The 20148-nt window shown below is 42.9% G+C and overlaps 1 protein-coding gene across 1 annotated transcript; it reads left to right on the top strand.

Moving 5' to 3' along the window:
- Window positions 1-4593: 4593 nt before the first annotated feature.
- Window positions 4594-7746, top strand: LOC133921676 (transcription factor LAF1-like). The gene is made up of 3 exons (XM_062366652.1): window positions 4594-5055; window positions 5325-5454; window positions 6838-7746. The coding sequence occupies exons 1-3, from the start codon at window positions 4920-4922 to the stop codon at window positions 7457-7459; spliced, it is 888 nt and encodes a 295-aa protein (XP_062222636.1). The 5' UTR covers window positions 4594-4919; the 3' UTR covers window positions 7460-7746.
- Window positions 7747-20148: the final 12402 nt, after the last annotated feature.

The following is a 20148-nucleotide window of genomic DNA, read 5'->3' as shown; positions in this document are numbered from 1 at the left end:
TGTTCCTCCCAGGATGTCGCCAAGCACGACAGACACCTACAGTCGAGTACTATATTGTTGTTACGATCTCACATCATGTCGCTCAAGCCAATCGCCCCAAACTATCGTGGCCTTGTGCCCATGCATGCATGGTTACGTCACGGACTCACGGCGCGCATCATGTACGTACGCATCTCTATTTTCTCTCAGTGCTTTTTAATTCTAGTTTTAGCCCTTATTCCGACGGAAAAATAGCATCAGCACATGCCCCCTATTTCCCCCCAAGAGACCATGTACACTTCTTTCCCCGTAGACTTGAATTTTATCTGGTTAGTGAGCCCTGATTTGAAAAACTAATTTAAAAACTGATTAGTAGCTACATGGTGTAGAACAGTATAAAACATACACGACCGATTCGTGCTGCACTTTTCTATTTGATGACCAGCTGGACCGCCTCATGCGGCCGCGGATGGGCGACGGCCACGTACACCGCAGTCCGATCTGTTTGCACCCCAGATTTGTTGGGCACCGAACAGATGATCCTTTCCCAACTCGTGACAGCCAGGCACCAACTCCACCCCGGCTCCGGAGCCCGGACAAATCGAAACTTCAAACACGCATGCACACCGTGACACGGACGAGCGAGTTGGTGTGACAGCACCGGCTGGAAACGGGTCCCGAGCTGGTGCCCTCCCTAGCCAGCCAGGCTAGCTGGAGCCCGGGCGCTGCCGATCGATCTCCACCTCCACTACGTTCCCATGCATTGACCGGACGCTTCATCACCCGCGCGTCGTCACCGACGCGCACGCCGCGGGGGCGCGTGAGAGCACAGCACCGCAGCCGCGTACTGTACGCGCGGGCGGAGGAAACGCTCGAGAGCCTCGTGATCTCGCGACGTTTTTGGTTTGGTTTTGCGGTGCGCCTGGCAGGTGCTGCGAACCACTACTATAAAATATATTATCAGTGACGGTTTAAAATTATTATCGATAACAGATTTTAAATTACTATTGATTACTTGATGCTGATAGATATTAATTATCAGTGTTAGTTCTAGAATTAATATGAAAACTCATTATCACTGTTGGTTAGTGGCTACAACCGGTAGTGATGTCTTAAAAGAAAAAATCGATCCCCATGTCACCATCGGACCTCGTTGTGCCGTCACTTATATATGAGATCAAATTTTCCCCATTCCATACAAACAGAAACACATATACATGAGTGTAGGAATGAGATTGGCAATTAGAGGAGGTATGAATAGGTGCCTTAACAAATTTCTTGCGAAATCGATAGTATTTTTCTATTTGGATCACTCAATGCACCTTAAAACTCAAGCGAAAGTAAAAATAGAGAAATTTTAACAAGAGAAAATCGAGACAACATAACTCCATAAATGATAACCATATATTCCATTTAAAATCAATCCATGTGTCTTAGCACTCGAAAGATCACAACTTGCAAAGAAACAAGAAAGATGAACACCGAGCAATGAAACTCTCCAAATTGATTGTCTAGAGGCAAAGGAATTCAAGACCCCGTCACATAAGCGTGTGTATAAGAATTTTATACTTCTAACAACAAGAAGAATAACCTCACAAGGTGCTGAAATTTTAGCCCAAAAATCCTAAACGAAACCAAAACCGAAAACCAAAAAACTTGCAAAGTTACAAGGGAACCAATAAAGAAAAACTAGAAGAAAGTAAATTTAAGCATATGCAAAAACATAAACTTCATTAATCAAAGAGATCAGCCCTATTTTAAACGGATTATAAAGATTTATCTCTTAAAACTCTCACTTATTATATAGGCTAAGCATACATCCTTCTGTACTCTAAAACTCTAACTCTAAGCACTCAAGTGAATAGCAAAGGGGCTCAAGCGGCTGGTTCAAACTCTCTCATAGTCCTACCCCTCTATTTATAGGTCTAGAAAAGTTAAACTCTAAGTTTACTAGTTTTTTTTCTAAAATACTTCTCTCTTATAATACACTCGTACCTACCACCGAGGATATTTTGGTTCATTTTCTTCTCTAATTATCAAACGGTTGTGGTGCCTCCACGACTTAGCTTCGTCTTGACACAAGCTTCGTGATGGTGCCACATACTCCTCCAGTCCTCTCACAATTTTGAGACCAAACCGCAAAACCATCTTCACGCTTCTCAAAGCGTGACTCGTCGCCTTGCTTACACCTTAAACAAGCGTTTCGATGTCAACGCGTATACTCTATCATGCGATTCTGACCGCCGGTAAGTCTCTCTTGCTCCCAATCCCTCGGGTCGCCTTGTCACTTGCATCGGCTTCCCCTTTGCTTGACTTTGTCAACACGCCATCTTCATCCGCCTTCCATACTTTGCTTGACTTCTACCTGCCGGCCCCGATCATCCCGCCGTCGACCGTCAAGTTGTATCCATCACCTGCACACCATGAGACAAGCAAACACATATCTCCAACTCCAATTCCAGTTAATCCACAATTAATATGCTAAAATGAAATCCCAAATCAATTTAAATCACATCAAAGCTTATACAAAACTAAAGATCATCAAGTCAAATAAATATCAATGTTAATCGCTCATAACAAGTAAACCAATGCACATTTCAATTTGGTTCTTCAATGAGATCAAACAATTATATAATATTCTTGTCTCTTTATGCCACAAATCAAGTTATTCAAAACCATATTAAAAAAAATTACAAGCTAAAGTCATGGCCTCTATTACACAGCACAGCACCATAGCAGGCCAGAGCAAAATACGACGGTGCCACTGTATAAAGAGCGAAGAAAAGTGACATGGAGATCAAACAGACATGCCACCACCAGACTCACCTACAAGGACAATAGTCTCATGCTCTCCCATCTCAGTAGCAGAACAACTAAGGCAAGTAGTGGCAGCAGAGGTGGCGAGGGTTGGCGACGAGTACAACCAGCTTCAACTAGTCCTCCGACTTGGCCACTCGAGGATGAACAACGGTTGAGATAGAACACGGCGGCGAAGACGAATTGGCTCTGGTTGCAGCGACGTCTCAGTCCGGCAGAGCCTCCACGTCCTCTCTTCATTTAGCCCCCTTCGGGCACCCTCTCTGGGCACCCCTCCCTCTTCCTGGATCATGGGGGCAAGATCAAAATATGTTAGGATTCGATTGAGGAGAGACTGAGCACGATACAAAATGAGGCCAGGGGGGAAATGGTGGCACAACGTGGGCGCTGGAACATCAGGCTACACAGGACGGTGGAGGTGCAGGCGATGTGAGCTCTTGGAGGAGTTGGCGGCGTAGGCCAACACTGCCCCCTTGCCTCTCAATGATGCCTCCCCATGGCGCTCCTCCCCTTCGTGCCCACCTCTCTCATACGCCACCCCGTCCTCTAGATCAAGACAGAGGAGAGACCAAGAGAGAGGAGAAAGGGCGAGAGGGATAAGATTAGGCTGGAAAAGATAAGGGTGGGTGTGAGGAGCCATGTGAGGAGGGAGAGAGAGGGGTGAGAGGAATAATATTATTATAGTAATTATTAGTGACAGTTCATAACTAGAATTGATATTGATATTTATTATAGTGTTAATTCTTAACCGCTCGATTATTATTTAGATACCAACTGTTAAAAACTAGTGATAAATTTTAAATGACGGTTCTTATATAACTAGCCGATGAATCGTCGTAACGGCCCCGTCCGTCCGTAAGCGCGTCGGCAGTTCCGCTTGCTCCCACCTAAACTCGGACTCGGTAACGAGGAATTCGCACGCTACGGGCACGCCCGTTTTTTGGGGTGGCGCCGGTGGTACACGCCGGAGTTGGCCAGCGAAACGGTGGACGGCGTCCCGAGCCCAACGGTCCTGTTTGAAGCTTTCAGCCGCGACGGTGTTATCTGTCATGCAATTGCACACAGCTGATTAAGTAGAGATCTCCAGGGCTGCGATTTGTTCCTTCTTTTGGACTTTGTGTCGCTTACGTTGAATGCAGGGTAAAGGACTTTGTGTGAGTCCTAGTCCTGGGCTAGCATAGCCGTTCCTGCTCCTGTTACATTCTTAGCTTCTGATAGAAGCAAGTCTCTTTCTGCCGTAAAGAAAAGGGAGGGGCAAATGCAGATAAATATTTTACTTTTTAGACCCTGCTAGTCTGCTAGACATTTTAGGAGCAGATGAGGGGGTAAATGCAAAAGCATCACGAATAATCAAGGATTCAGGGCTACGGCCTACAGGTGTCTTCCCATTTACGGTGGATGCTGATTTTACCGTTTGATATAGTAGCTGCCAGTTCTGTAGAAAGTGACCCACGTATCAGTATGGAAAATTAGCAGAGGAAAGTGATGGCTTCTCGTGTTGTCATCGTCACAGGCTCCCGAGCACTAGCGGGCGCGTTTCATGCTGCTACGTCACGTCTCTCTGAATTTCTTGCGGCTATTGAGTGCAGTAGTAGTAGTACAGTACTTAGTACTTGTTCACCACTTCAAACAGGGCCATCCATCATCTATTATTCATCTCGCAGCTGGCTTGGGTTAATATAGCTGGTCACTTGAGCAGTTGGTCCTACCTGCCCGCCTCGTGTGCCAGCCCCTTGGCTTATTCTATTTCTAGGGTCTTTTCTTCGCACGATCGTGGTGCTTCAATGTGCAACTGAAGCCCAAGGCCAAAATTCAGAAGCGCTATTTAATTCCCTCCTACTACGTCTCGATTTTTCCATAATGCAGAATTGCACACACAAGTAAAGGGAGGAAATTTGCTGGGATGGTAGCGTCCTGTTTACTTCCCAACCAAAGAAAAAGAGATAACACGGGAGCTTCATGGCCCTTTCGTGCCTATATAAGTCCTACCAACTGCGCATCCTGTTGAGAGACGCCAGAACGCTCCATTCTGAAGGCGTGTAGCAGCTGCTCTCCGGCTCTGCCCTCTCTCTGCCGTCTTCCTGCTCGGAGCTTCGCGTGGCTTGTCGCGGCATTCGGCTTCAATGGGGTGCAAGGCGTGCGAGAAGCCCAAGCCCAACTACCGCAAGGGCCTGTGGTCGCCGGAGGAGGACCAGAAGCTCCGTGACTACATCCTCCGCCACGGCCACGGCTGCTGGAGCGCGCTCCCCGCCAAAGCCGGTAAGACCAACGATTCACTGCGGCTGCATTTCTCCCAAGTGCTAGAGGAGCGTAATTGAGGAGGTTTAGTACATTGCATCGAAAATTAAGAATGTTCCGTCCCAATTAGAGAGAAGAAGAGCAGAGTCATCTGAATTGCTCTCATTCTGAGCTGGCCATTTCTGAAAAATAAAGCTCTGTTTTGACGCGTTGTCATATATAGTAACATCTTTGTCATAAACAAATGCGCACTGGTTTTGTTGGTCCTCAAAATTCTCTGGCGTCGGCAGGGCTCCACCGGAACGGCAAGAGCTGCAGGCTGCGGTGGATCAACTACCTTCGGCCGGGGCTGAAGCACGGCATGTTTTCCCCGGAGGAGGAGGAGACGGTGATGAGCCTCCACGCCACGCTCGGCAACAAGTAAGCACCGTTTAGTCCTCCACCCTCTGAGCGCAAATGATTGAGACGAAACACGGTTCTCCACGTTGCGCTGCTGCCTTTCGTTTTTGCTGGCTCAATTTTCTCACACTATGGGGCTATTTGGTTTTTTTGGCCGTAACACGGCAAGCTAAAGTTTAGTAGGAGACTAAATCAACGATATCAAATTTTGACTGTCAAAAATAACATTTGGTTTGAGTTAAGTTAAAATTTAGCTGGCCAAAAATGTTAACGGACGATTTGACCGTTCGAGATTTATCTAGAGACATCACAGAAAAATTTTAGTTCACCAATTTTTTTCGAAATATGATCCAATTTTAATCTAAAACTAAACATAGACTAAATTTTCAATGCACGATTAAAATTTAATTTAGCTCCTTTATCCGCTAACCAAACAGCCACTACTTAGCTAGCAGCTACTGCCGCTACTCATCTCCCAACCTTTTGATTGTCCCTGTCCCTGCTCGGCAGCGCCGAGCTGTCGACCCGCTTCTGGAACACGCAGACACGAGTGAAAAGACAGAGAGAAAATCGGAAGGGAAACCGGTGGTGCTGGCCGCCGAGGTCTTCTCCGTAGTGGAGTCGATGCTGACGTGCACGCTCCACGACGCTGCACATTCGAATTTCGGAAGAGATCTTTTGCTCCTCCCGTTGTCAGTGCACGTTGCGATGATTAGAAACTGCTTTCTGTCGCGTAATATTTGTTTATTGGGAAAAGTATGGATCTCTTTAGTGGCCCACAGGGACAAGTTGGGCCGGTTAAAATAATGTGAACTTGGAAACGCTAAATGTCATACAGTAGAGTTGCGTCCCCGTGCAAGTTAGCCCAAATCCATTTTTTCTTCTCTTTTCTTCTCTTTTTTTTTTTCATTTTTCAATTTCTCTCTCCTTTTGTTTTATTGGTTGTACAGAGAATCGGAGTAGCTAGCGAAGGCAAACACCGTCCTTTCGATTTAGCAGCACAGGACGATACATGCCGTCGACTACTTGGACCAATCCGTGTTCAGCTCCGAGCTAATGAAAACAGCTGCTTTCACAAACCCAACTGGCACGTACTAAACCTCACGATAAGATTAGATTCTTTATTGGAGCCTCACAATTATGGTCCCCCAAAAAATCAAAGGTCCAGTGCTCCACATGAATAGACTACGTACACGATTGTCACTTTCATCCAAGTGACATATTTTCTTTAGCCATCGGCACGGACAAAAGAATGAGCAGCTCGTAATGCGAAAGCTGAATTTTCCACTAGCCCCACCGACAGAAACTGGGTTTGAGTGAATTGTAAGGCTGTGACATGCTAGCTTGATTGTTGTTTAGACAAAAGGCGCGGCCTGATTTACTGACGCCGATTTTTTACCGCAGGTGGTCTAGGATCGCACGGCATTTGCCTGGGAGGACCGACAACGAGGTCAAGAACTACTGGCACTCGTACCTGAAGAAGAGGATCGAGAGCAAGGAAGGACGAAGCACGCCCGCACCGGCTGCAACCAATTCCGGTGCCGATTCAGACTACTCCCAGTGCCTGAAGCCCGGGGACGGCACGTCGCCAGGACCGGACACCAGCAAGCCGACGGACTCCGGCTCGTCGGAGCCGCGCGAGTCGTCGTCGGCCGACTCGAGCTGCCTGACGGACCCACCGGCTGGCTGCAGGCCCCACGCGCCTGTGGCTCCCAAGGTCATGTTCGCGGACTGGCTGGACATGGACATGGACTGCATCTGTGGCCAGGCCGTGGCAGCAGCACCTGGTCTGGACGCTGCGGGCGTGGTTGGTGCGAGCGCGAGCCCAGGAGATCATCAGCAGGTGGCGAGCCAGGGGCCCGTGCAGGTCGACGGGCCATCCGGTGTCGATGTGTCCCTGCATGGGTTCGGTGACAGTGGCGCCAGCTGCTGGGAGTTTCAGGAGCAGTTCGACGGCATCGATCAGATGCAGACTGCCGGGTTCTGTGACCTTCTCTCCATGAGCGAGTTTTTCGGGCTGAACTAGGCACGGCGGATTGGTGGTCGTTGCTGAAGGGATTTGAGTTTTTTTAATCTAGATATTTCAGTGAAAGCTTTGTTTGTGTTGTAAATTATTGTCGTGTATGTATAGATAGAGGAATTTAGAAACATATTAAGTCTAGGGCCATGAAGATTGTTGCTACGGTTTAAATTTTGTCGTGTTTGTCGCAGTTTGTTTCGGAGAGTAAGAAAGGAAAGAAGGAAGAGAAAGTAATAAGAATTGCACGCTTGTAGCTAGTTATTGGTTGCACAATTTGTTTTGTGTCTTGTTAATTCGGAAAAATGGAGCATCATCATTTTTTGTGTGTGGGTGTGTTTTGTTTTGCGAGTGAGGGGAGCTCATTTCTTATCACCATCATCCTTGCGTTGACATTATATTAAGGAACATCTACTAAAATATCAGTTTCAGGGGGCATTTTGAGGTGACAAGTGTTTTTTTCCCACCAATTCGTCAGCGAGAACGACAACATCGTTATGCCTCTCTTTCATTTTAATAGGATGGAGAAAGGATAATGATATGAGAGGGGTGGACAGTTATATCCGCCGTCCAGGGCACCGCCAACGATGGTGAGAGAATCATCCATGCGTCTCCTTGATATCCCTCCAGATGCCTACTCCTTTCCTCCATTTGTGTGGTTCTCCTCACACAGAGAGCGGGCTCTTGAGATTGCTTGGGTCCACTTGCATGTGTTTCTCGGGATCCTAGGGCATATGCCACATGGGGTACGGTTGATGTAGCCACTGCAGGAGTGTCCGGCATGGCAAGAGGTTCCATGAGCAATTTTGGGGTTGTGACGAGGGGTAGTTATGCCTTTTTGCCATGGCAACCACTCAAATTCTTCCTTATCTAACCCTAGCAACCGTCCAGTTGCGCTGCTTGCCCCCAAACCATTCTCAGCGCAAGGTGTTGCAACACCTTTGGTCTTCCAAATCCTCAGTGAATTTGGTGAGTCTAGATTGAAAGGGAACCATCTAGGGCGATACGATATCATTCGCACGGGTAGTTGCTTCTCATTCATTATCAAGGTGTGAGAGTGCTCTGACCATCATGGTTGGATGGGATGGATGGGGAGGTCCTTGTCGTGATGGCTTCGGATCTTGGAGATCTGGCAAAGGCATTGGGAGGACTCCAGCCAGAAGTGATTTTGGTAGGGGTGCGGGTGGTCATCAGAAGACATGGAAGGATATTGGAGGTAGGTCCAATTCCGATCCGTCGATGCAAGACCAACTACCTCCTCAACATAAATCTTTCGATCCATGGGCGGCTGCCATAGTGGCCGAATCGAATAGGGGTCATTTGGATCACCGTGAAGAGATGAGGCAGGAGAGACTGCAGCAAGACGATGATGAAGAAGAGTAGACAATGAGAGAGAGGCCATCTCCATTACCTCCTTCTGCTCATCAGACTGTAGTAAGTATTAGGGTGGATCGGAACAAATTCCTATGAATTAAAGGTACACCCATCCTTCCTCCTCTATTAGCCATGGTATTTGTAGTTCTTTTGATGTTGGTGCGTGCTACGGATGTGGGTCTTTTGATCATCTTGTGGGGGACTGTCCTAATAAGGTTAGATGAATTAGATGTGGGTGTGAGGGCCATGGCTCCAGCTTGTGTCCAGAAAAGAAACCCTACGAATTTGTTGCTCCGACGTGTGGGGCGCAAAGTGAGGGCCAAGCTTTTTTCTTCGTTGAAAATATGATACTGTGAAAGAGAGAGCGAGTCATGAAATAATTACTGTTGTAAAATGGAGTGCATCTGCTCAACAAATTGAACAAGAGTTCCAAGACTTGTTTGGGGCTGCTGTCAGTGACACATGAACCAGGGGTCCCCGAGTCCCGAGGCCAGATCAATAGTTTGCCATGTGGTGCCCTCCCGCGGGGATCATCTCCGCAAGGTACGAGGAGACTAAGTCCCGGGAGAGGGCGCTTGGGGCCATGAACAGTGGTCCCTGGGTACCCGAGTTCCCCGATGACTCGAGAAGACCAAGTGCCGGGAAGAGAGTGCTCGGGGCTGCGGGTGGTGGCCCCCGAGCACTCAAGTCCCCCGATGACAAGAAAAGGCTGAGTACCGGGAAGGGGGTGCTCGGGGCTACGAGCGGTGGCCCCCGAGCACCCGAGTCCCTCGAGGACCCAAGGGAAGTCAGTTCCGAGAGAGTGCTCGGGGCCACAGTCAGTGGCCCCCGAGCACTCGGTTCCCTAAGGATCCGAACAGTCAGTTCCGGGAGAGAGTGCTCGGGGTCGCGAGCAGTGACCCCCGAGCACTAGGTTCCCCGAGGACCAAGAAAGGGCATGTCCGGGAGAGAGTGCTCGGGGCCGTGAACAGCGGCCCCCGAGCACTTGGTTCCCCGAGGACCTCAAAAGTCCTTCGCCGGTGGCCCTCACAGAGGTCCAGCGGTGATTTGTCAACCAGTGAAAGGTCCGATACTGCATTTAAGAGGGCGCGTGGCCTGTCACTTCCAACTGCTCCTGCCACGCTCGGTGTCAGTCCCTGCCACGGCCTGGGAGGGAGGCGTGGGGACATTTAATGCATGGGTCCCATCCCGCGACATCCGGCGCACCTCGGGATAACCTCGCGAGGCCCAAGGCGCCCCGCCTGCCGCCCTGCTGTGGTAGGCGTACAAGACCGAACGGGCACACCGGGTTGCTCGGTGGCTGCCCGGTGAGCCCTCCCCGCGGCGCCCGTTGCAGAACGACATGATGATGAACAAGACCGGACAGGGCGCGTTTTCAACTCTCCCGTCACCTCGCGCAGCAGCCCATGATGGTTGCTTTCCATTTATGGTGCCTTGAAAATCGCACCATCCCCTTTCTGAGCATGCTATCGCCCGGTGAGTATTTAAAGCCGGGTGGGCACCCCGGAGAGGGGACGGTTGGACAACGACTCTCGGACGGGGTTCGATCGAAGGAAGCCGAGGAAGAAGTCACAGAAGCTGAGACCCCCGAAGAACAAGGAGCCCGAAGCTCTAGGATAGACAAACATTCTTGTAACCAACAATACATCTGAGAGACATTCTCAGAGCATTTATAGCACACACAAGAGTAGGGTATTACGCTCAGTGCGGCCCGAACCTGTCTAAAAAATCTCTTGAGCATTTTACTGCATTTTGCATCCGATCCTTCCATCCCACCTGTCATCGCATTTACGCCCATTTATTTCACCCGCAAAACAGATTCAGAATCATCCCCCTGGCCGAATCTCAAAGGGGGTCCCTCCGGATCCCTGCTTTAGGAGTTCACCCTGCGACAGCTGCCTGGAGATGTCATGCCAAACAATGGTCAGAAACTCAATTCAGTATGAGATTCTGTAATACGCATAAGATTGAGGAATGAGCACATTTTTCTACGACGGGGATGTGTATGGCCAATGCTGAGGTTAGAGTTTCATAGTGGGATCTAGCTGTGGGGCTAAGGGAGTTCTGCAATCGGCTTGGTTTCGTGTTAGGCGCATTCCTCGTGAAAGTAGGTCTGAGCTAGTGCTTGCTTATGTGTGATCTCTTGTTGGGCTGACTTTGGAGATTGATAAAAGTAGCATGTATAAGCAAGAATATGTAAGAATATGGATTGGATGCAGATATTTATCTAAAGTACCTGCATGTTGGATAAGCAAGATGGATATTACTTCTATGACTTTCTGTTTGAAAGAGATCAACCTATTCCTATTGCTCAATCCCTAGATGTTGTTGTTGTTCCTGTGAAAGAAACTAAAACTAAGCATGATTTTAAAGATGATCTTAGGAGAGATCTCCTAAGAAAGCTAGACTTGAGAGTGGCTCTGGTGATTCTTCTAATTCTGTGTTTAAGAGTGGAGGCAAGACATATCTAAAAAGTGCTTCTTCCTTAAAATTGATTTCAAAGAGCCCCAAATCTGCTGCTCCTAAATATTCTGCTATCAGAGAAATATTATGAGTGATAAGTCTTTTGGGACTTATGGTCTTGAGAATGTTCAAGGTACAATGACCCTATCCCTCTACCTAAGAATATCAAGGAGATTTCTCATGTGAAAGACACTGAAAAGATTGACGCTCTACAAGACATAGAAACCACTGATGAAGAGGATGATCTACTCTCTGATGACATGGAGCACGAAATGATGAAGCTTGGGCCACAAAGATTTGACTAGAATCAGGCTATAGAGCTAACCAAATGTTCCTTTTTAGAATCTCAAAAGCAGGTTGATGTAGTTGATTATCCTATGATATCTATTGATAATGCTCACAATGATAATGAAAATGTTGGACTTTAGTTGATTGAAGAAAGCTACCAACTGAAGGATGATATGCTTCCAAATCCTCAAGTGAAGGAGGATATTGAAGAGTCTCCAAAGAAGATCTCTGCACCTATGCCTTTTCCAAAAGAAGGGCAAAAGAAGGCTCATGCTACTATCCCCACAAGAGTCAGTGAGAGGTGTGCTCATTTTGTGGGTTCCACTATGGAGGAAATTGCAATGCAGAGGGCCAAGAAAAAGAATCTTGAATGTACTTCTTCTTCTTCTTCAGCATCTACATTCCATAGTAGTAATTCTTTTGATGTGCTTTCTAGCGATGATATTATATATAGAGCATCTGATATGGGGGTAGTGTGAGATTCTAATGACTATGAAGTTGTGAATTTAATTAAGCATCTTGAAGATGCTAGATGTGCATTAGTTGCTAAATCTATCACCCCTCCCATCCCTTCAGATTCTTTAACCTTTATTGAACAAAATTCTTTCTCAGAATGGTTGAATACAACTAAAAATCAAGTCCCATATGATACTATTCATATGGCTTCAATTAAAAGGAGCAACTCTAAATAATTGGTGAAGATTGCTTCTATTTGCAAGAAAAAGAAAAAAGTCCTAAGTTCAGGTGTTGTGTAAGAGAAAATTCCCAAATCACAGAGACATGTGAGTGAAGTTAGGAAAAAACCTAAAAGATATTCATGAAATGTTGCTTTTGGAATTGTAGAGGTATTAGAAAGAGAGGGGATGAACTTTTGCTTAAAAGATTATATGAATTCTCATCAGCTTGACTTCATGTGTCTTCAAGAAACCATGAAAAAAGATTTTTCTGTGTGTGATCTCAGGAAGTTTGATCCTTCCTCCAGACTTAATTGGTATTGGATTCCTTCACATGGTAAATCTATAGGCGTTCTAAGTGGTTTTAATCCTGATGCTTTTGATGTAAAAAGTATGAAATATGGGAAGTCTATTTTAAAACTGGCTTTATTTGACAAAAGTATCAAAACAAAATGGATTCTTATAAATATTTATGGTCATGCTCATGATGAGCTTAAGATGGAGTTCCTTAGTAAACTCTCTAATTTATGGTCCTTATCTTAAGAACGTATGTTAATTGGAGGTGATTTCAATATTATTAGATACAGTTCTGAAAAGAACATTCTCACTCATTTGAATAGATTGTCTTCTTTGTTTAATGAAATTATTCACTCTCATGAGTTGAAGGAAATTTATATGAATGAGGGTAAATTTACCTAGACCAATAACAGAAGTAATCCTACTTTAGAAAAGTTAGACAAAGTTGTGATGAACATTGAGTGGGAAACTCTTTATCCTCTTGTTATTTGTCCACAAGATAACTAAAGAGAGATCTGATAACAACATGCTTCTTCTCTCTTCTAACATTGGCCAAAAGACTAATAAAGCACAGTTCCATTTTGAACTATCCTAGTTTGAAAATGATCAACTCAAATCCGAGGTTTAGAAGATTTGTGATCAAAAAGTTACTGAAAATAATATTTTAGATGTGGTGATTACCAAGTTAAAAAAGCTAAGAAATCATCTTAAAAATTGGGTGGTCATTTAAAAAGCTAAAATAAAAGTGATCATTTAAAAAGCTAAAATAAAAAGAAAAGAATTCTGCTCAGGGAAGAGCTTTCCCAACTTGAGCTAATAGAAGATTGATGAGAAAAATACCCTTAAAAAGTTACAAATTTTGATTGATGTATAGAAAATGTTAATGGAGGATGAATTTTATTGGTTCAAGAGATCTCATACTACTTGGTTATTAAAAGATGACAATAATAAAAAAAAAATCATAGTGTTGCAAATGGAAGAAGAAGGAAAAATACCATTTTATCCCCTAACCCATGAAGGCATAAAAATTCTTGGGGATGAGAATATACTTCAACATGCCACAAATTACTATAAAAAGTTGTTTGGTTTGGAAGTGAGTACTAATATCAACTTTAAAAGTTTGGTCTGATCTATCAAGAAAAGCTTAATAACAATGATATTAATGACCTTGATAGGCCTTTTGATGAGGATGAAATAAAGCATTCCTCTTTCAAATGGAACTCAATAAAGCTGCTGGCCTTAATGGTTTTCTAGTTGAATTTTTTCAAATTTGTCGGGAGATCATTAAGAAAGATTATTTTCCCATCTTTCAAAAATTCCATGCGGGGAAATTGACATTAGCAGGTTGAATTATAGGGTGATAACCCTATTACCTAAAGTTTCAGATGCTGAGATAATTCAATAATATAGACCTATTTGCTTGCTAAACTACTCCTACAAATGGATTACTACAGTGTTAACCCTTAGAGTTGAGCCATATATGTAGAAGCTCATAAATATGTGTGAAAATGATTTTTTCAAAGGTAGAAATATTATGGATGAGGTGCTTTCCTTGTACAAGTTGCTTCATGCAACAAAAAGGAAACACCAAATTGGTGTATTTTTGAAACTTGATTTTCCTTGTACGAGTAAAATATGTTGCTTTTATAACTTTACGATAATATAGTTGGCATTTACACAAATTTAACCTGTTATAGCTTGTTCCTTTATTTAAGCTTGCATGTCATTTACTTTCCACACTTGTGGAGTATGACATGTACTCACACTTACTATTTTCATCTAAATATACATCAAACGCTGCTCAGACAATGAAAGAGAACGAGACTACTACATGGATAAAGATGAAGATTGCTAGGCTGGTGGACCCTCGGTCAATTATCTCTGGAAGATGTGAGTTTCATTGTGTTTTGCTAGTGTGTTTTAGTTAAAATTTTTGAGGTCTATCTATCTTGTTTGAGTTAAACGTTGTAATAATAGCATTGTGTGTGATACAATGATGACATCGCTATATGTATGAAACTTGATCCTAGCATATATGTGGTTTATATCTGATTTTGTCCATTTATAAGACTGGATGTGACAAGGCCTATGATAAGGTCAGCTGGGATTTCCTTTTTCAATGCTTGGATATGAGAGGGTTTAGTGAAAAATGGAAGAGTTGAATAAAAAAAGTGGTTAAGGGTGGAACTCGAAGTGTCAAATTAAATAGTCAAATGGGCTCTTATTTCACTAGTTATAAGGGTGTGAGACAAGGAGATTCTTTGTCCCCCTTCTTATTCAATTTAGCTACAGATTGTCTAGCTAAAATGATACATCTTGCCCAATCTAGGGGTGATATTATTGGTTTAGCCTCTCATTTATTTAATGGAGGTATTGCAATTTTGCAGTATGCAGATGACATTATCCTTTGTATCCAACATGATTTAGCTAGAGAAAACAACCTCAAACTGTTACTATACTTCTATGATTTGATGTCTGGTTTGAAGATCAATTTCCAAAAAAAGTGAAATAATATGTCTGGGAGGGAATGACTTGATTGCAGCTGAGTATGCTAATCTCTTCCACTACCATATTGTGCATTTCCCTATCAAATACTTAGGTGTACCTGTGAGGCCTAGTAGGTTTCATGTCTCTAACTGGGTCCCAGCAGAGGAGAAGATCTTTAAAAAAACTTGATGTTTGAAAAGGGGGTTCGTTATCCATTGAGGGTAGAGTTACCTTGATTAATTCTAATCTCTCAAATATCCCCATCTATTATATGTCTATATATCTTCTTCCTAAAATTACTTGAGCATATTGATTTAGCCAGAAAAGGTTCGTTTGGCAAAGGGGAGGGACTAAAAAAATTCATTTGGTTGCTTGGGAGAAAATTTACAGATCGAAGTCGAGGGGGTCTTGCTATAAAAGATTTAAGCAAAATGAATATTGCTTTGTTATGTAAATGGTGGTGGAAACTTGAAAATAAGGAGGGTATGTGGCAAGAAATTGTAAAAAACAAAACACCTTTCCAATAGCTTTATTGCTTTGGTTAAGCATAGATTTGATGATTCACCTTGTTGAGCTGACTTATTAAAGGTCAAGCAGTTATATCTCTAAGGGAGAAAGTGTATAGTTGATAATGGGAGGGGTACCGGATTATGAGAGGACACTTGGAATCAAAACAAGCCTGTGGCTACTCTTTTCCCCACCCTTTACAATATCTATACAAATAAAAATGTTTGTGTGCATGAGGTTGGTCTGGATCAATGGGACATTCCCTTTAGAAGATGGTTAACTGGTGATTTGCTTAATCAATGGGAAATGATTAGGGGCTGGATGTCCTAGGTCTATCTATCTGACTCTGTTGATGTGATAATTATAATTTGGAGTTTTAATAACAATAGTAGGTATACTGTTAAATCTATGTATCTTTGGTTGTTGAGAAATTCTCTCAACCAATCTTACAAGCATATTTGGAAAGCTAAAATCCCTACCAAGATTAAAAAAATTCTTTGGCTTTTATAACAACAAGCAATTCTTACTGAGGATAACATTATTAGAAGGAATTGAGTTGGTGATGGTACATGCTGCTTCTGTACACAGTTTGAAAGTTGTAGACAACTATTTTTTCTATGTCCTGTTGCTAAAGTGCTCTGGGGTTTAATAGCCAATTGATAGGTGATAACACAGTTCTTAGTTCTATTAATTAATATTAACATTGTTCTTCTCAAAGCATGCTTTGTTTCTGGCTTTCTAGATAGCCCAACAAACAGCAGCAAGATTCATCGTGTCGAAACTAATTCGTCACCCTAGTGAAATAATATTTCACGTTTGTTCTTCACTGGCTTTATGGGCAGCCTTACTCAAGGATATGAACAATGAGGAGTTGATCAGTGGTGCGCAAAGCCTGCTGCAATCTATGTCTCAAGTGCTGGCTCAACATCAACCACCCTCAAACCCCTGCTGGTCGTTTGATGCTTTTGCCAGATGAGGACCAGCTGGATGATGACCAGGATGGTGATGAAGATGACAACTGACAAACTTCGGGTTTCTGTCTAAGATCTCCTAGGGATATTTTGGTTTTGCTGGATGGTTATGAGATGGTTGTGGTGTATGTTAGCTTTTGTCTGGTCTCAGTTATATTTTGTCCTTATCTTTCTGTCTATGTAGGACTATGGCTTTATGTTCCTGGTGCTCTGTTTACTTACCTATGTTCGTGTAAGATCTTTGTACTGGTGTGAATTCCATTAAATCTTTAATGGAAATGAGGTTTCCCCGAATTTGAAAAATTCATCGGCGGGAACATTAGCATTGCACAATTAGATTTATTATATGAATTGTGGTATATATAGGATTCTCTTGGAAAAACAATAGAATAACTTTATTTACTTTTTAATTTATGTTTCAGTAGATATCAATAACATGTGATGTGTCTTGGGACCGTGCCAACATCACCTTTTTTTTTACCAGAGTGAGTACTATTGTCGAAGGTTGGTAAATCAATTTAAGTAAATATATATAAAACTAGGGATACCTAGGTCTCCAACTACTCGAATCGTAGATAGCTTGATGAACACGTAGAATAGACACGTTTAGGCCCTCCCGGGTAATAGGCCTACATCCTATTTGTTGTTTTCACCTTGTATTATCTCAAGAATCACGTAGTACAATGGGGGAAGTGCCTAGATATATTCCTAGACTTCTTGGCGAGTTCTTCCGTGGTTTGAATCTTGGGCAGGGCTACTTTGTTAGGTTCTCGTAGCTTATGTGTTGCGTCCAAAGGATCAAGTTCCTTAAATGTGCTCACTGTCCCTCCTCATATAGCCCTAGAGATGGTAGCCATACCTCGCCAGGAGTGTTAATTTCAAATCCCCCCAAATCTTACATTCTGAATATCTAGAAGATATATTTTTCTTATAGTACATGATAGACTATTGACGATATACCTCTTACTCATTCTATCTCATAGCAACTATATATATGTCGAATGGGGTATGTAACCCATGATAATGGGTAATCCATTATTACATTCTATCATTAGATTAGGTAGTATCTGTATCTATTAATTATTCAACTCTCAACAACTGCATTATTATAAACTAAAGGGAATTTTTCTAAAGTTATCAAAAGTTTAGTCCTAAGTGACATGATTATTGGTTTGGGCTTGATTAATGGAAAATAAATGGACCACTATCACAAACTACAAAAAGTTCTCATAATTTTAACAAAATTAGACCGCTGGAAGAAAAGACACAATAATTTTTTTTGGGGGATAACTGGATTAGTGAATCTTCATTAGTTCAACATTTCATAAGAGTCTGTTTCGAAGAGAGAGATTTTGAAGAGAAAGATTGCTTCAAAGATTTTAGGACATTCCAAATTTGAACTAAATCTAAGGATTTGGATCCCAATCTATCTTTCCAAGTATAGGTGGGAATGTATGAAGATCCACATCCAAAATATAACTGTCCAAGTAACATCCATATAAGAGGAAGTCCAAATCCATCCAATCCAATGTAGCCTGCAGACAATCCAAATCCAATTCAATCTCTGAAAACCCAAAAATCCATTCAATTACCGAATTAAGCCAACATCACCTTGAATTAACAAAAAATGCCTTCGAATTATTACTACCTAATTCGTGAGTTCATGAGCGAAGTGTAGAGAGTGATGAAAGGAGAGACATAGAGAGAGAGAGAGGGAGAGAGAGGCAACCGACTAGATCTAACTTGTGCGTGTGTTTGCCATGGCCGTTTTCCTATGCTCCTCAACTTTTCATCCTCGCAACACACCCTCCCAGACTCCCGGTTCATGCTAGCCTATCGTTGGCAGCCTAGACCCCTCACCTCGGCAGCATGGCACCACCATTGCAGTCAGCCTTGGCACAAGCACACCACAAACATGAAAAGGCCTTCTTGCTGACTCAGCCTCTCTCTCACTAAGCACCACGTTGTGTCGTCGTTGTCCGTGAGCCCTTCCACTCCCTCGTTGTCTTGATCAGAGTGGCTATAGATCTGGAGCGGAGTTCAATGTCAGTGTCGACATCATGATTGAAGGATGATGTCCAGGAGGATCACGTCCCCATGATGGCAGCAAGCTTGAGCTTGCGTGTGATGGTGCTAATGCGACAAAGGCACAAGTTTGCCATCAGCGTCACCTTATCAAGGAGCCAAATACTTGTAGCCACGTGTGTGGCTGCCTGTGCGAAGAACCGAGGAGCATAGCTAGTTCGCCACTGGATTCAACTCGTCGTTGTCGAGGGGATGATGCTTGGACACCCAAAATTTTAGTCACATGCAAATCCAATTTCCATATTACATTTGGATCTCAAGCATATGGATATCCACATCCAAACAAGTCCAGTCCAATGAAGTCCAAAGAGGGCAAAATTCAAATGGACATTAGACAGTTTAAATCTATTCCCACCTTTATTTCCAAGTAAACCTTTAGACATATTGTACAACTTATCTTTTAGCAAACAAACTGCAATTCCAAAGGTATTTGAGGAAACTTGTGGTATGATGGATTTTATAGTTATTTTACTTTCCTCTCCTAATCCCTTGCTCTGTAATTGAAAATGTGTATGCTTACAAAGCCTCATAATTAACCATGTAGATTTTTTTTTATAGTTGCTTGAAAATATCGTAGTGTAAACCAAGCTATATATGAATTGTGCACTAATCTGACATGCAACTACAAAATACACTTTGATTCAATGTGACGATCAATTGCGCGGGGTGGGGTGTGGGACCAATCAAATTGTTTAGGGTGTTCACCCAAATTATATGCACAGAAAAGTGTGGTAAATGATTTACAAGGATTTATGAATAATTTATTTGCTTATGATTAACCAATGTGCAAGAGCATTTATAATTAGCGAGAGTGGGTTGCAGAAAGTATTTTTTTGAGAGAGTACCAAGCCATTACTAAATAATGCTTACATGCATTTCACCTACTACAATTTCAACAATGAACGCTGGCACTACACTCTCCCATTAACTAAGGCTATTAACCTTCAACAATGATCCATACTTGGCCAGCTCATGAGCTGCCGAATTACATGAACGATTACGATATTGAATCGAGCAAGGTTTTGATTTATACTGTTTAAGTCTCTTTTTCTAACAAATGCATTATTAGAGGTTTATAATAGTCTGATACTAATATTAGTCTCTGCTGGGCTGATGGCCCAACTAATAACACTGTAAGTCTATAACCTGCTTAAAAGCTGTATAAGTGTATTTGTATTTTTTTTCTGTAAATCTGCAATGCGCGTATCCAGTTGAAACAGTCAAGATCATTCCTGTAATTTCTTATAAACTAAGGGTGTGATTGATTGCTCTCATGAGTTATCAACTCAATGAGAAAGCAAGTTAAATACAGTCAAGTTCAATGTGTAGGCTGAGAGAAAGCAAGTTAAATAGGGTTATGTTTGTAAAAAAGAGTGTTTGATTATTTGTATATGTTTGAACAGGTTGAACTGAGTTTTTATTTGGTTTATCAAATCTGAGGTTATATGGGGATACAAAAGTTAAAAATATAACTAATTATTTATATAAAAATATTTTTATAAAATTTAACAATAGTTCTGTATGTATGAACGGGTTCATGATAGCAGGCTAG

The sequence above is a fragment of the Phragmites australis genome, chromosome 6 (assembly GCF_958298935.1).
Source record: "Phragmites australis chromosome 6, lpPhrAust1.1, whole genome shotgun sequence".
Lineage (NCBI taxonomy): Eukaryota > Viridiplantae > Streptophyta > Magnoliopsida > Poales > Poaceae > Phragmites > Phragmites australis.
Note: the sequence above shows the minus strand (reverse complement) of the source record. Positions and strands in the feature narration are given on the sequence as shown.